This window comes from Notolepis coatsorum (genome assembly GCF_963971535.1).
Source record: "Notolepis coatsorum genome assembly, chromosome: 8".
Classification (NCBI taxonomy): Eukaryota; Metazoa; Chordata; class Actinopteri; order Aulopiformes; family Paralepididae; genus Notolepis; species Notolepis coatsorum.
Window position 1 is genome coordinate 30,640,575 of NC_140172.1, and position 17,197 is coordinate 30,657,771.

Consider the following 17,197-nt stretch of genomic DNA (forward strand, 5'->3'; position numbering starts at 1 on the left):
TCCTACAATGATTTCACATAGATCGCAACGATCATATGTTACGTGGGCTTCTGCTTCAGAACAGTTGCTAAATAGGTTACAAGTGGTACAAAATAAGGCAGCAAGACTCGTTCTTGGTTGTGCATATAGGACTAGTGTTGTTCAAATGCATGAACGTCTTAGTTGGAGTGTTGAGAAAAGACTTTCTGCCAACCTTTTAATTTGTTTTCATAAAGTGATCACAACCCACAGTCCTAAATATATCACGGATAAAATAATTTACAGCTCAAATGTGCACATGCATTTTACCAGAGGGGCAAGTAGAGGGCAGATTATTCTACCCCATGCAAATACTAACAGTATGCAAAGAACAGTTTTATATAGGGCTATCAGGGCATGGAATTATCTTCCAAGTGACATTCGTGACATAAGAGGTGTAGCAAGCTTCAAAAATAAATTAAAATCTTACATGTAGCCAATATTGACAATGCTGAGTTATGCAATATGTTACCGTTGACATATTTAGATATAATTTGTTTGTGTGTTAATGTTGTTGTGTTTCCTCGGTTGGTACGTCTTGCTATGTTGTGTTTCCTTGGTTGGTATGTCTTGCTATGTTTTAATTGTATTATGTTTTAATTGCAATGTATATGTTGTAATGTTGTAATGTTTTAATGTCGTCTCGGACCCCAGGAAGACTAGTTGACGTCTTGGCGTCAGCTAATGGGGATCCTTTGCTAATAAACAAATAAACGTCCTCAAACGTATGCCGTTGCTGACGATCAGAGCATCACAAAACGACCCCGATGCCTTCATGATGAAACATAATACCTATTATATACCTTTGATTTGGAAATAGTATCGTGTCCAGGCGAGCAACGTGAACGACTTTGGCAAAATGAATATAGAGCTCCACAACTCAGCTTCCAGGAATTAGCCCGGATCACTCTGAAACTATACAATATTCACCACGGGATAACACGCAAACGTATACATGAAAAAATTAGCCATAGTATTGTCTCCATAGCTATAATATAGAATATAGATATAGCTCTGCAAACATCGTGACGCATCGTGAAAATGCCTATCTTTTAAAGCGTGGCCCATTGACTACAGGGATGGGGATACTCGCTGGCGCTGAATGAGTTAAAAGGACAATGCCAGAGTTTATATTTCTCTTTTAAGTTTTTTGGCAATTTGGTAGCTGTAATTTGCTGATTCACCACCGCCATAGGCGTCGAATGAGAGGTCATCATAGGAACATTGGATTTCCCTGTTTCCACTGGGAGACACTTCCCCTTGTGAGAAGTAATGTTGTCTCCCAGCACTGAATAACTTCTGTGAGATTGTCGTCTTCCAGCACTGAATAACTTCCGTGAGAATGTCGTCTCCCAGCGCTGAATAACTTCCATGACAATGTCGTCTTCCAGCACTGAATAACTTCCGTGAGAATGTCGTCTCCCAGCGCTGAATAACTTCCGTGAGATTGTTGTGGTGCATCCTCCTCCAGCATGGTGAGAGGGGAGCAGATAAATCTATTGAGCAGAAGGTCAAGTCGAGTCAAGTTTGTATAGCCCAATATCTTAATGGGCTTCACAACCTCACATCATAATAGTACCACCTCCCCTGACCTATACCCCTCAATGAAGATAAGAGAAAAACTCCCTCAGAAGCTTAATTGAAAAAAAAAAGTGAAGAAACCTCAGAATGGCAATTTAATGAAAGACCCCCCCCCAAACAGGGATGGAAAGGCTTGCAAAAATAATGGGTTTCAACCTTGAACACCATTTCTTACTACTAATGTACAACCAATTAGGGTTGATAGAGAGTGCACAGGTGCTGACATAATTAGCTGAACACGGGGCCATAACAACAGCTATTTTCAAGGACAGCATCTTAATAGAAATCTTGAACAGCTTGATAAACACAACAGCTTCTGCTCGGCCACACCCAGACTGTGGAACGCTCTCCCCAACCACCTGAGAGCACCACAAACTGTTGACACTTTTAAACGTGGACTCAAGACCTACCTTTTTAGAAAGGCCTTTTATTAGTTTTTATGTCTTATCTATGTTGTTCTGCTATGTGTTCTTCCCTTTTTTCTTTTATATATATCTATTTTTATTTTATTCTTTTTAACTCTGTAGCACTCTGAGATTCTCAGGAAGGTAGGGTGGGTTACAAATAAAATGTATTATTATTATTAACAGCTTCAGCGCCAAGGCCAGATCCCCGATAGGAACCAGGGCACGTGGTAAAGGCCTACGTTTCTACTGTCCTTGAAGCAAGGCTGATATATCGGAGGCTAAGTCATCAGTAAGCCGTCTAATCAGAGACGGGTACGACACATGCTGCTCAGATTGTGAGCGTTTGGGGACCAAATTTTATATGTGTTATACCCCGATATTTCACAGGATATGGGACACAATGATGGCAGTGACATCGCCATTCACTCTCCCTGTGTCCTTGAAGGAAGCGTTTCAACAGATGGTGACTGATTACCCAGTCGCCAGAACCCCTATGGGAAGACGAGATTGAGCCGTCGATGGACAGTAAAAAAAAAAAAAGGAAAATGACTCCAATACAGTACGTCGACAGTAGCACAGCGGCTAAAACGAATGTTGATTCACTCGGAATGTTGATTCGCGGCCATGTTGGAACATTGACGTTCACTTTCTAACCACCAAACCGAGGTGAAACCACTTTCAGAATGAGACATCTGTAATGACGTAGCCACGACAATGGGCAGGCCGCTGACATCAGCCCAAGCAGCTGCAGATGACAGATTACACTGTCACTGCTGAATGAATGAATGAAAACTTTATTTAACAGATTGCAGAATGGGTACAATACAGTACGGCTCAATACATACAATTGTTAAGGGGATGCAGACCTGAGAAAGACGTTTGTCTTGTTTCCATCAGGGTCCCCCATTTTCAATTCATATAGACATTTATGACATACACAACATACATGACATTTATGGCATAGGGACATATAGGTATTTAGTACTGATACATTTGTGACATAGGCGGTATTCAAATATACAGTACTGTTACCCCTAGATCCTGACAGAGTATATACATATGATGGGGAGGGGACTGTACATTAGGAGGGGGTGGGTGGGTGGGAGGGAAATATACATACGGCGGGGAGGGAATATATACATGCGGTGGGGAGGAGACTGTCTATTAGGAGGTGGTGGGGGTTTTGGGCATTTACGGTGGCCAGTTTCGAATTGCAGCCTCCCGTAGGTGCTCTTTAAGCGTCTGTATGGAAGAGAAGTCCGTGGGTAAGCAACCTGCCGCCTCGCCCCCGACTTACTGCACAACACAGTTTCCCCAACGTGAAGTCGGGAGGTCACTCAACCAACATCCTGACTCCTAAATCCTAATTCTTAACTCCACTAGCGCTGGCACAGTGGGACACTTCAACAAGGGGTACATGCAACTCTGGGTACTCTGGAATTTCCTCTAATTGGGAGCAATGTGCCAACGTTTCAAATGCTTGTGAACTATAGACTCCAAATGAAGAAATACAAGTAGTGCATAGAAAGAGAACACTGTGTATCATGAGTGGGACATTGGACATGCAGGGCACACGAGGGAACAGATCTAAACTTAAATGAGTTGGATGACATCAGCACACTCAGGAGATTGCGAGTATGAGAGATGGGAGTCTAGACATTTTGTGTTTGACAACCTACCCTAACTGATCGCTTTTTTGTTGCAAAGGACCTCTATGACTGGCACTGTCATTAACGCATTCATGCAATCAGCCAGCCAGTCACTCACTCACTGTTAGCAACTCTGCCCCTAGTGGCGGCTTACATGCATTGCACTTTGTGTGTGAGTTAGCGTGTTTGAAATCCCTCAGTACCAACACAGTCACATAGAAGCTACTAATACTACTACCCACACTCTATGCTTTTAGTTCACACAGTAGGTGAAAAGTCAGCTCCTACTGGGCAAAAGGGAAGTATTTTCCCCGCCCCTAGTCATGGAAATAACTACAGACCTGATAGTTGATTATACTGATAATATCTGGAAACATTATATACTACAATATACAATATATCCCACATGTATTTGGTCAAGCAAAAAAAAGTTATTGAGGCTTTAAGTGCCTTATTTCTTTTAACATGAGTTTTTCCTTTAACCATATGCCTCAAGCATAAATGGGGCTAGTTTTGCATAACACGCCTGACAATTGCAAGTAATTTGCGATTTATTATAATTTATACTTATAGCACATGCATGAGTCTGGTCTCTTTTGAAACGAGACATTCTGATCTTTCTTCCACAACAAAGAAGAATCACTGAGTGCTAATGAAATAGAGTTACAGAGGTTTGAACACACTGAAGTAAAGGTTTTGTGTCCTCACATTTCTGTTTACTTGTTGCCAGATGCCTGATTTTAAGTTCTAGCTGAGAGGTAGGAGCTGGAAAACGGTTCCATAACCTGAAGTCTTATCTACAGTACAGGTCCAAAGTGTATAACAATTCCATGGACAATTTGTGTTTTACAAAGGTTTTTGTAATATGTGTACTAGCATTAATTTGGCATGATTATCAAAAATGGCTGTCCGCTTCCATTGATTCTGAGGCTCTAGTCAAAACAAAGGACTTCCCTGGCTTCTTCTACCCCTTTCTCGTTGTAATCAGCCCTCACATGGGATAGCGTTGGCTCCAGAATTTCATTGGCTACAATGAAACGGGCTGTCGGATGCTTATGTGGTTAATTGAGGTTGTGCTTGTTAATCGCATTAGCTTCAATTAAGATAGTGATGAGCTAGGGGTTGATTATGTGGTAATGGCAAAAATTAAGACAATTTAACTATATTTATGCATTCAGTTATTACTGGACAACAGCAGAACATTTCCCATGAGCAGTTTGCTTAGTACTGCATTCAAAGCTAGTATTCAGTAGGGGTGCACAATTTGGGAAATCTCACAATTCGATTCTTGGGGTCAAGATTTTATTCAAAATCTTTTCTCAATTCAATACATGCATATTTGATTCTAGATTGCTTTTTTGTGTTACTTTTCCCACTGGACAGTGGTAGACCCTTTAATGGGTCTCAAAGAAAAAGCATGGAGACCAGCAATAAACACATGTTTAATATACAATATGAGTTAAAAACCTCTTAAGCCTGAGCGGTCCGGTACTGGACCACAAATGACATCACACCATAAATGCATCTCTACAGAATGTATGAATTAATGTTGTGTTTTTCTTCTAATGTAGCCAAGAGTAAAGACCCTAACCCTGTCAAATTATTTCAGCAATACGTTTGTTTACCAATGGCTTTAACACTTTGAGTGCCGACGACGTATGTACTTTTAGGCAGATTTTCAGAAAATAGGGCTCGGGCTTAAGAGGTTAAGCAGGTTTGGGGAGGGCCCATTCGCTGGACCTTTTCAAGAGCCCAGCCATCTCTATGTTTGGGCCATGGGAACTAGCTGTACAGTATAACAAGGCCATCGAGGTTCAGACATCAGAAGCAAGACTGTATACGGCTTTATACACAGGAATTAAAAAAACATTATGTAACTGAAAGAGAGCCACTATAGAGATGCCAGAGCTGGGATAATAGCGTCCCTTTGTATGTAGTCAGGAGCCTGTATATATGCAGCCTTCTGTATGTGCTGCAGATGATAGACAGAGAGAGAGGCCTGAGAGAGGCCTGACTAATAGCAACATACAAGGCGTCACAATAATGGAGACGGGACAAAATGAAGGCATGAAGGACTCTCTGGTAAACAAGCTCAGGAGAACATTGATTGCATCCGCAGGCAGCTAAGAGCCACTTGAAAGAAGACTAGACAACATAATAGCTGGCCAGGCTTTACCCATTTTGTAGCTCATAATCTGTGTTGCCTCCACCAACTAGTTCCTACAGCTCCATAGAGGGAATCACCATTCTGCTTTTGCCATTGTTCCATGTCATTCCATATCATCTTGTAGGTCCTATTTGTTTTGGGGCAGACAAATTATGGGGGGGGGGGGGGGTGTCTGCCCCAAAACATCCAAGTAGGACCTACAGAATTATATGTAATAACTGGTTAGGCGAGAACAATTAGTGGTTAAAGATTCAGTACAGTGAGACTTGTGTTTTTCAATGTCATTGCATTTTTTTCTTTTTTAAATAAGGTATGTGTTATGTAAGGGATAATGTATGGCTAGGAGGTCATTGTCGCAAAATAATTGACCGACACGGAGTTTAAAATACCGAGGCGCCGCGCCGAGGTGTTTTAAACGGAGTGAAGGTCAATTATTTTGCGACAATGACCGAGTAGGCTATACATTATCCCGCTTATTACATGGCTAACTTACTAACAATATACCTAATTCATTTGACAAATCGCAGTTGTTCTGTGGCTCTGTCAGCCCAAATAAAGTGATTATTATTATCGCGCGGGCAGCAGCTCTGTTCTGGCTCCGCTGTGTTCGGGCTCCGCTCGGCGCTCCGCCCCCTGTCATCGCCGGCAGCAGTGTGTGTCAGTGGGCTTGATTGCCAACAGCTGCGCTCTGCGGTCATTATTGAAAAATCTGCGGTCATTATCGAAAAATAATGACCGCAGTCGGGGGGCTGTTGACCAATCACAAGCAAGCATTTCGGCGAATGTGAAAACGCCATGTAATAAGTAAGGGATAATGTATGGCTAGGAGGTCATTGTCGCAAAATAATTGACCGACACGGAGTTTAAAATACCGAGGCGCCGTGCCGAGGTGTTTTAAACGGAGTGAAGGTCAATTATTTTGCGACAATGACCGAGTAGGCTATACATTATCCCGCTTATTACATGGCTAACTTACTAACAATATACCTAATTCATTTGACAAATCGCAGTTGTTCTGTGGCTCTGTCAGCCCAAATAAAGTGATTATTATTATCGCGCGGGCAGCAGCTCTGTTCTGGCTCCGCTGTGTTCGGGCTCCGCTCGGCGCTCCGCCCCCTGTCATCGCCGGCAGCAGTGTGTGTCAGTGGGCTTGATTGCCAACAGCTGCGCTCTGCGGTCATTATTGAAAAATCTGCGGTCATTATCGAAAAATAATGACTGCAGTCGGGGGGCTGTTGACCAATCACAAGCAAGCATTTCGGCGAATGTGCAAAATGCAAAATAATTGCATTTGTTTACATTTGTAAGATGTATTATGATACTAACTTGACATTATTTGAGTGTTGGCTGTGCTCAGAGAGTGTGCACTAAAACAGTTATAACAAATCAAATTATACATCAGATTCTAAAGCTGAAGAAAGGACACTCCTGACATTCCTTATGGTTAGGGTCAGGTTAAGGCTAGAGTCAGGTTAAAGTAATCTCAAACATTTTCATATAAATCAAATGTTTATTTTGCCACTCTCTATCACCAAGGCAACTGATATAACACAATAGTGATTCTAGCTATACACAACATAAATATCTTTACATTTGTGGTTCTTGTTTGTTGTTCCAAACATTGGTCTGTGGTAGGACATTCCTGGGAAAATCATCAGGCAAACAGGAAGTGATGTGTTTTAATCACCAGCATTTTCTTGGTAATGAATAGAAGACTAACTCAGTAGTTGCATTTACAAATTGGAAAGCAAGTCAATACAGTGCAAAAATGCAACCTTAATGATCGCTCATCACCAATAGGTGTCACCAAAACAAACAGAAATGAGGATCTTGAGGATTACCACTTTAAAGTTAGGCAATGAAAAGGAATGAGATGGTCTTCCTCTACAACGTGTGTGGGGGAAATTGACTGTTTTCATGTGTATACCGCCACCTAGAGGCTTTGGTTTATTCTGTAATGAGCAGTGATGGGAATAACGGCGCTATAAGTAATGACGTTACTAACGGCATTCGTTTTTTCAGTAACGAGTAATCTAACGGATTACTCTTCCAATCTCAATAACGCCGTTGCCGTTACTGCAAATAAATGCGGCGCGTTACTATGAATGAACCTGTTTCTTTCATCAGACATATCTGCGCTGAGGGGCAATATGTTCTTCCTTGTTTAGTGCGCAAATTCTCCACTCATCTCTGCAAGCACTGCTCCACTGTCTCTGTCTGTCTACTCTGGTCCAATCACATTCAGCGTCCCGTCAGCGTGTACGCCCCCCCGCCTGTACGTTAATGCCAAGCAAGCAGTGCAAAAATGCTTCCGCATTCGTCACCGCACGCTAGTGCGGTAAAGCGCCCTTCTTTTCAGACAAATGCTACCGTGCGTGCACCGGCGGCGGCGTGCTCGCTCAGGTGCGTGCGTGCGCCGGCGTGCTCGCGCGAGGTGCCCGCGCATGCGCATGAGATCCCGCCTTGGTTCGACACGAGCGGAGCTCAATATATATAAGTCACCGCCCCTTATTCAGTATCTAGCAATAGCTCAATTGGCAAGGACACATGGCTGTGGATCCTATGGCTTGTTTGCTGGCGAGTTCGAATCCCATCAAAAATATTTTTTAACATGATTTTTTTTTAACGTGTATTCTTTCGCCGGTTAAGGTTAGGCATGGTTAAGGTTAAGGTTAAGGTTAGGCATTGTTTCGGAGTTGGTTAAGGTTAGAACGGTTAAGTTTAGGCGCTGTTAAGGAGCTGGTTAAGGTTAGAGTTTGTCAAAGAGAATGGCAATATAATTTCTATGGTTAAGGTTAGGCATGGTTAAGGTTAAGGTTAAGGTTAGGCATTGTTTCGGAGTTGGTTAAGGTTAGAACGGTTAAGTTTAGGCGTTGTTAAGGAGCTGGTTAAGGTTAGAGTTTGTCAAAGAGAATGGCAATAGACAGCCTATTTCCGCGCGACCTGGGCGCTGGGCGGCGGAAAATGAAAGGCGCATTACTGCATGCCACTACGGTAAATTTTTGCACTGCTTGCTTGGCATAAAGCTACACGCATCCCCCCCACCCACAGTCTGCGAATCAGAGCAGAGTAGGGCGGGTCTTCCCGGAATGCAAGTTGTCTTTCAGCAGGGCCGAGTCAGAGCGAGTTGACAGCGCATCGACAGGTTGTCTAATCTGCAGGTACTGTAGCTAGTAACCTCATTCCCAGTTGTATCCCCGTGAGATAAATGTAGCTAGTAGCCTAGTTTCGCCAGCAGGCAGTTAGTAGAAAAATGTGGCATGTTCAAAGAAAGTAAAAGAAAAGTCGACAGTGAAAATCGCTGCAATTCAATGGTGCATGGACTAAAGAATATGCGTGCATCCTCCCAGCACCAAGAAACGGTAGCTCTTGTGAAGAGTGGCAATTTGAAGCCACTATGAAACAAAACACAGTTATTTTGATGCAGCCTTTCCTCAGAATTCAGTGCTAAGAACCACAAAAATAAATGGAATGAAATCATATCAAGCTGCAAGCAGAATTATTGTTAAAAAAATGCACATGCATTTCCATAGCTGTGGATGAGTCCACTGACACCACTGAGAATGCTCAGTTGCTGGTGTTTGTGAGGTTTTAGTGAGTTTGTTTGTGAGAAGATTGGATCAGTTGTACTTTTTTTTGGAATACTTTAAACCCTTTTTTTGTGGAATATTTGATGCGGCCCAGCCTCACCCAGACTCCACCTCCAGCGGCCCCCAGGTAAATTGAGTTTGAGACCCCTGGTTTAGAATGATTCGATTAGATTCTTATATCTGTATGTTGTGTATGTCATAAATGTCATGAATTGAAAATGGGGGACCCTGATGTAAACAAGACGAAAGTCTTTCTCTGATCTGCATCCCCTTAACAATTGTGTGTATTGAGCCATACTGCTGTACCCATTCTGCAATCTGTTAATTAAAATGTTCAATCAATCAGTATATATTTGTTATTTATTTTTGGTATAGTGCTTAACAAGCATAATTTAATGTTGCCCAGTTGTGGCCTGTTGAGGGGCAATACATATCAAAAGTTCCAAAACATCTATTGTATTTGTATGATCCACTATATAAACATAGTAATTATAATATCTACATACATGGCATTTGATTGGAGGCTAGTCTCACTTTGTCCCACAGCAACATTAAAATAGTTTAGATTTGTGTATGTTGTTTATGTAAAAAAAATAATATTGAAAGTAACGCAATAGTTACTTTCTGAAGTAACTAGTTACTTTTATAATTTGTAACTGAGTAAGTAATTTAGTTACTTTTTGGAAGAAGTAACTAGTAACTGTAACTAGTTACTTTTTAAAAGTAACTTGCCCAACACTGGTAATGAAGTTACTGATCCCCATCACTCTTTCCACCAAGTGGCAGTGATGTGTATTATTCAGTGTTCCAACCACCAATCTCAAATGAGGAAGAAGCAGTGTTGTCTTCTGGGTAGACAACTCTTATTAATTTGCCTCTAATGGCACGGTAGCAGTGGGAATGCTTTGGCTGTACTGTGTGTCGATAGGATGTGCCCTCTCTAGCTGTGTAGATATGAACTGCCCCCTCTAGCTGTGTCTAGATATCAAATGTATTTGTTATATATGTCCATATGTAGATATGTGCATTTGTAGATATGAACTGCCCTCTCTAGCTGTGTAGATATGAACTGCCCCCTCTAGCTGTGTAGATAGGAAGTGCCTCTCTAGCTGTGTAGATATGAACTGCCCCCTCTAGCTGTGTAGATAGGAACTGCCCCCTCTAGCTGTGTATAAAGGAACTGCCTCCTCTAGCTGTGTAGATAGGAACTGCCCCCTCTAGCTGTGTAGATAGGAACTGCCCCCTCTAGCTGTGTATAAAGGAACTGCCCCATCTAGCTGTGTAGATAGGAACTGCCCCCTCTAGCTGTGTAGATATGAACTGCCCCCTCTAGCTGTGTAGATATGAACTGCCCCCTCTAGCTGTGTAGATAGGAAGTGCCTCTCTAGCTGTGTAGATATTAACTGCCCCCTCTAGCTGTGTAGATAGGAAGTGCCTCTCTAGCTGTGTAGATATGAACTGCCCCCTCTAGCTGTGTAGATAGGAAGTGCCTCTCTAGCTGTGTAGATATGAACTGCCCCCTCTACCTGTGTAGATATGAACTGCCCCCTCTAGCTGTGTAGATAGGAAGTGCCTCTCTAGCTGTGTAGATATTAACTGCCCCCTCTAGCTGTGTAGATAGGAAGTGCCTCTCTAGCTGTGTAGATATGAACTGCCCCCTCTAGCTGTGTAGATAGGAAGTGCCTCTCTAGCTGTGTAGATATGAACTGCCCCCTCTACCTGTGTAGATATGAACTGCCCCCTCTAGCTGTGTAGATAGGAAGTGCCTCTCTAGCTGTGTAGATATGAACTGCCCCCTCTAGCTGTGTAGATAGGAACTGCCCCCTCTAGCTGTGTATAAAGGAACTGCCCCCTCTAGCTGTGTAGATAGGAACTGCCCCCTCTAGCTGTGTAGATAGGAAGTGCCCCCTCTAGCTGTGTAGATATGAACTGCTCCCTCTAGCTGTGTATATATGAAGTGCCCCCTCTAGCTGTGTAGATAGGAACTGCCCCCTCTAGCTGTGTAGATAGGAAGTACACACTATTGCTTTAGGTAAGGGTGCGTAGTTCCATGACGGATGCACTTACAGGTAGCTGTTTCTCCAAACAGTTGTAGAAGTTCTTGGTCTGGTTGGGTTTCAGCTTCTTGAGGGGGATGCGCGTTTCCCCGATGAACTCGTTGTGGCGGAACTTGTCTTCATCACACACCGAAATCCTGGAAGGAGACGAAAACGAGAGACAAGAGGAATGAAAACAACATGCTCATCGTGGTCAGTTTGACCTTTTGAGATCAGGATTATTAGGATTGGGATTAGGATTAGGATCAAGAAGCATCCTGCCGTATCTGGATAAAACAAAGACGCTGCAGAGAGATGAGAGGGTGAATACTGAGATATTGCATCAGTCAAAATGTCAGGCAGCAGTGGTTTGGATGAGTAGGACATCAGGGGTTTGAATGAGTAGGACATCAGGGGTTTAGATAATAGGACATCAGAGGTTTGGATTAGTAGGAGAGTAGGACTATGAGAATTAGCCAAGAGGGATTTCGATTTTTTTATATAGTGCTTTACATCTTATGCCTCACATTCACTCACATGTTCACACAGGTAAACATTCTATGTTTTTCTGAAACTAAACTGGATTCATCAATAGCAGACCCTGAAATAGAATTGGAGAATTATTCAATAGTCCGTAATGACAGAAACAAGTATGGAGGTAGGAGGTGGTGTCTGTATGTACATTCATAAGGACACCAAATTCATTAACCGTACTGACCTAGATCATGAGGCTATTGAAACTGTATGGGTGGAAATTCTATTTGAAAGGGCTAAATCTGTTTTAGTCGGCACAATTTACAGACCGCCAGACCAAAATGGCTTTTATGATGTGCTGGATGTGTGCTTAGCTGGAGCTGAGGATGCAGAAAAGATTCGTATTGGGGATTGGAACACGGATATGCAACAAAAAGATGCACCATCTTCAAATCCTTCAATAGGTTTTGTGATCTGCACGGCCTCAGCCAGCTAATCACCCAACCCACACGTGTATGTGAATCAACTCAGACTACCATTGACCTCATCCTGACCTCTGACAAGTCCAAGATCTCCAATAAAGGGGTTATAGCATGCGGGTTAAGTGATCATTATATGATATTCTGTACCCGCAAAAAGCTAAAACAAACGGCTGGCTGTCACAAAACAGTCACATCTAGAGACCTCAAAACCTACTCTACCGAGGCCTTTAACCTTGAACTGGAGAGCCTGGACTGGTCAGATGAGCTCAATGGTACACTGGTTGAAGAAACATGGCTTGGTTTCAAAACCAAATTTTCAACAATACTAAACAACATGGCCCCCCTAAGAACCACCAGGGTAAAAAAATCATGCTGAGCCGTGGATGCACACTGAAATACTGACCGCTATGAGTTTCATAAATGTCAGTCAAAGCTTACCAAAAGCACGAGCAGTGAACTCCAAGCCCACGTGACTGAACTCAAACTGGAAAGAAACAGACTAAGAAATGACGTAAACTCCATGATCAAAACTGCCAAAAATAAATTCATCAATGACAAAACTGAGGAAAACTAAAACAAACCATGTGAACTTTGGAAATGACTCAATAATCAACTAGGCTGCAGTAAAAAACTTAAAACCAGATTCTTAAACATAAACATAAAGACGGACAACACGCTCATCACAGACAAGCTGGATGTAGCCAATTAATTAAACATTTTCTTCACAAACATAGCCACAACACTGGTAAACAAACTACCCTCCCACTCAGGGCATTATGGGGTAGAACACATACTACAAGAACCTAGTCCACAAAGACGACTTCAAACTGGTTATGGTAACAACAGATGAGGTACTCAAAAAACTGAGCACCCTCCAACCGAACAAGGCCACTGGCCATGACAACATCCCCTCCAAATTCCTCAGAGACTCAGCAGCCGCCATCACCCCAGTCATCACACACATAATAAACCTCTCCATAAAACGGGGACACGTCCCCAAGGACTTCAAAATTGCGAGAGTAACACCCCTGCACAAAAAGGGCAGCAAATTAGACCCAGGCAACTACCGCCCTGTTTCTATGCTTACCTCCATCTCGAAAGTCATGGAAAAAAGTATATAGAGAGTATACGAACAGGTCGAAAAGTACCTCGCGGAAAAAAATCTAATCTACGAATTCCAATCTGGCTTCAGAACATCCCACTCCACTGACACATGCCTTCTCTATTTAAACGACCACATCAAACAAGAGGTGGACGCGGGCAAATACTGCGGCATGGTCATGCTGGACCTACAAAAGGCCTTCGACACTGTCAATCACACCATTCTGATTGACAAGCTAAAAGCAATTGGTTTTGATAGTCTATCAGTGAGCTGGATGCAATCCTACCTGGAGGGGAGCGAACAGATGGTGGAGGTAAACGGTACCCTATCCCCCCCCCTCCCAGTGAGCTGTGGTGTTCCACAAGGAAGCATACTAAGACCGCTACTGTTCCTAATTTATGCAAATGGCATGTCGTCAGCTTGTGACTGCAACTTGTTCCTGTTTGCGGACGACTCAGCCCTGCTGGTCTCTGAAAAGAACAAGTTACAGGTTGAAAAAACCCTCAGCTGGGAACTAGGCAAAATCTGCATATGGCTCGCTGATAACAAACTATCATTACACGTGGGCAAAACAGAGTCCATTCTCTTCGGTTCAAATAACAAACTCAGCAAGACCGACGGCCTCTCAGTTACAGTGGGTGACAATATTGTCACAAGGAAAGAAGAAATTACCTACCTGGGTTCCATCCTAGAGGCAAATCTTTCCTGTGACAAAATGGTATACAATGTAATAAAAAAAGTCAACCAACGAACTCGATTCTTGTACCGGATCTCCTCTCTGGTAAACAAGAATACCCTGAAGACTCTGGCAGGAGCACTCATTCAAGGGTACTACGACTATGCTTGCACCTCATGGTACCAAAGCACCTCAAAGGCACTAAAAACAAAATTACAAACATCTCAAAACAAACTGGTCAGACTACTGCTTGACCTTACTCCTAGAACCCACCTCACCCCTGCCCACTTTGACAACCTAGGATGGCTTAGAGTAGACGACAGAGTACAGCAACTTGCAATGGGCCTGGTCTACAAGATACACTACATGACCAAGGTACCCATGTACATGTCAAAATACGTCCCAAAGGTCAGTGAATACCACGATCACAACACCAGAGGGAGCTCCACAAATCATGTTAAACCCAGATTCGGCTCAAACAAGGGACTAAACACGTTTTGCAATTATGCCACATCAATGTGGAACGCCCTACCCAAAGCTGTAGAGGAATGTGAATCACTACCCACTTTCAAAACCACTCTCAAAGAACACCTACGGGAGACTGCAATTCGAAACTGGCCCCTGTAAATGTCCTAACCCAACCCCCTCCAATGTACAGTAAATGACCAAGTATGGTTTTGTCAATATTCCAATGTACAGTTTTGCTTGTACAGTTGTACAGTGTTGATCTGTACTGTACTGTACCCATTCTGCAATCTGTTAATAAAGTTTTCAATCAATCAATCAATCAAAACAGCGACAGCAGAGGCTACCATGCAAGGTGCCAACCTACTTTTCCATCACAGTTGGGATTTCAGTGTCTTGATCGAACCGGGAACCATACAGATGATCACTCTACAGTAATTTGTTTATTTTTATTTTAGTTAATTTGCACGGGTTAAAAACAAAATACAATAAGGAGGGTAACTCATGAGGAATTAGTTACATAATTGATGACATTATTTTACACTAAATCACTACTTGATTCAGACTTTATCATCACATCATCCATGCAGCTTAAAGGGGTGAAATTGCTTTTGCTCTTGGCTCCTCAGGCCTTGCAGCCTGAATACATCTGTTGTGTGCCTATTTCATTACTCAGACAACGCATAGAATTAAATCCTGATGCGATGAGTCATCCAATCATGCTGTTGAATACAGAGCATCACTTGTCCATGTTCCAATACAACACAAAACCCTGCTGTTATCAAATTTAGTGACCCGCCAATTATAAACACAACAATATGTTTCTCAGTGGGTGTAGTACAATATGCCAGTAGATTCTATATTAAAAACATTAAAAAATTAATGATGATGAATGCCAGTAGGTGTCTATTCAAAACCATGTACAAAACAACACTTTTCTAACAACATTGAGATATAAGGACCAATAAGAGCTTTAAAAATAAACAAATACCAATGATTGTTGCGCCTGTCAGAAAGAGAAGGCCAACCTACCTTGTCATAAATAAAGACACTCTCAGTCTCCACATACAGTATTACAAAAAATATTTAATAATAGGTTATTAAAAGCATGACATTTTAGGCAATGAGGCTATCATCAGATGCCATGTTTTTAATATCCAAATTATTCTGAATAAACTTGATGATTTGTGTGTGGCGCCTGTGGAAGAATCACAATCAAGACAATAAGTCTAAATCTGGCATCTTTGGGAGCGCCAAGGGCCCTCCATCCCCCACCCCTCCCTAAGACGACCAGTGCGCTCGGTGGCCAGATACCACACTCCTCTTAGCCAAAGCTCATTGACCTCTTCACGTGTGCTTTGATCCATGTGTGTCTTACTAATGCATCTATATTGATCATGAAGATCCGTCCACGCGCATTATTGATGGATCCGCTTCCGCCACACGCCCATCTGATGAGAATCAATTCAAACGGCACAGCTTCAGAGAAGAATATGTCACTGACGCGTGAAGCGTGTTGTGACTTAAAGAAATGGAGCATTCAGTACTGTTCGTTTGTTTGTCTGTTTACACTGATGCCTGCCACGCCCCAACGCTGCCACGCAACATGCTGTTCATCTGGGTCTTTTTTTATATGCATTTATTAACAAAGACAGTTTGCAATATGACAAATGACAAGAAACTCCGCTGACTAAACATGTAGGGCCAGAGATTGATGACGCACTGTGTGACGTAGCCGCAACAATTGAGTGAGCAGATTCACCTGCCCAGAGTGAGCAGATTCTTGAAAAACATGTATTAATTTAATTGTTCCAGTGACTTTTGATAGACATAGCAACAGTAACCAGGCATGGGTGGCGCTTCCGATTGGTCAATTGTGATTGGTAGGCGCGAGAGAGAGAGAGAGAGAGAGAGAGAGAGAGAGAGAGAGAGAGAGAGAGAGAGAGAGAGAGAGAGAGAGAGAGAGAGAGAGAGAGAGAGAGAGAGAGAGAGAGAGAGAGAGAGAGAGAGAGAGAGAGAGAGAGAGAGAGAGAGAGAGAGGAGAGAGAGAGAGAGAGAGAGAGAGAGAGAGAGAGAGAGAGAGAGAGAGAGAGAGAGAGAGAGTGAGAGAGAGAGAGAGAGAGAGAGAGAGAGAGAGAGACGAGAGAGAGAGAGAGAGAGAGAGAGAGAGAGAGAGAGAGAGAGAGAGAGAGAGAGATACGCTCTGACCGCAATTCAGGTCATTATTATAAAGACTGCAATTCAGGCCCTAATATAGGTTCCTAATATACCGCCTAACCCCCCCCCCCAATCCCCTGCCCACTCTGAGACCCAACCTCCACCCTCTGTCCAATAGAGTCCTCCTGTCCTCTTGATTAAATAGTGTTTCTGCTCTGGCTCTGTCCCCATTTACCCAGTGGGGGAGTTTTACATTGTGCTTCCTGTAGCTTTAGTTTGCTTAATTAGCTCGGCAGGGAGTAGCTTAAGAGCCTTTAATGCCACGCTCTCCAAAAGGAAGTGTTCTAACACAAGATGTGTTTTGCGAACAAAACACTTACGGGTGTGTTTACC

The 17,197-nt window shown here is 42.8% G+C and overlaps 1 protein-coding gene across 1 annotated transcript in view; it reads right to left on the reverse strand.

The window, feature by feature from the left end:
- The window catches only part of doc2b (double C2-like domains, beta), a gene marked incomplete at both ends in the record, with an annotated part of 242,205 nt that overhangs the window by 65,654 nt on the left and 159,354 nt on the right, over positions 1-17,197 (reverse strand). The window contains one exon of the mRNA XM_084320364.1: positions 11,480-11,606. Coding sequence (XP_084176490.1) covers positions 11,480-11,606 — 127 coding nt within the window. The remainder of the gene's footprint in view (positions 1-11,479; positions 11,607-17,197) is intronic.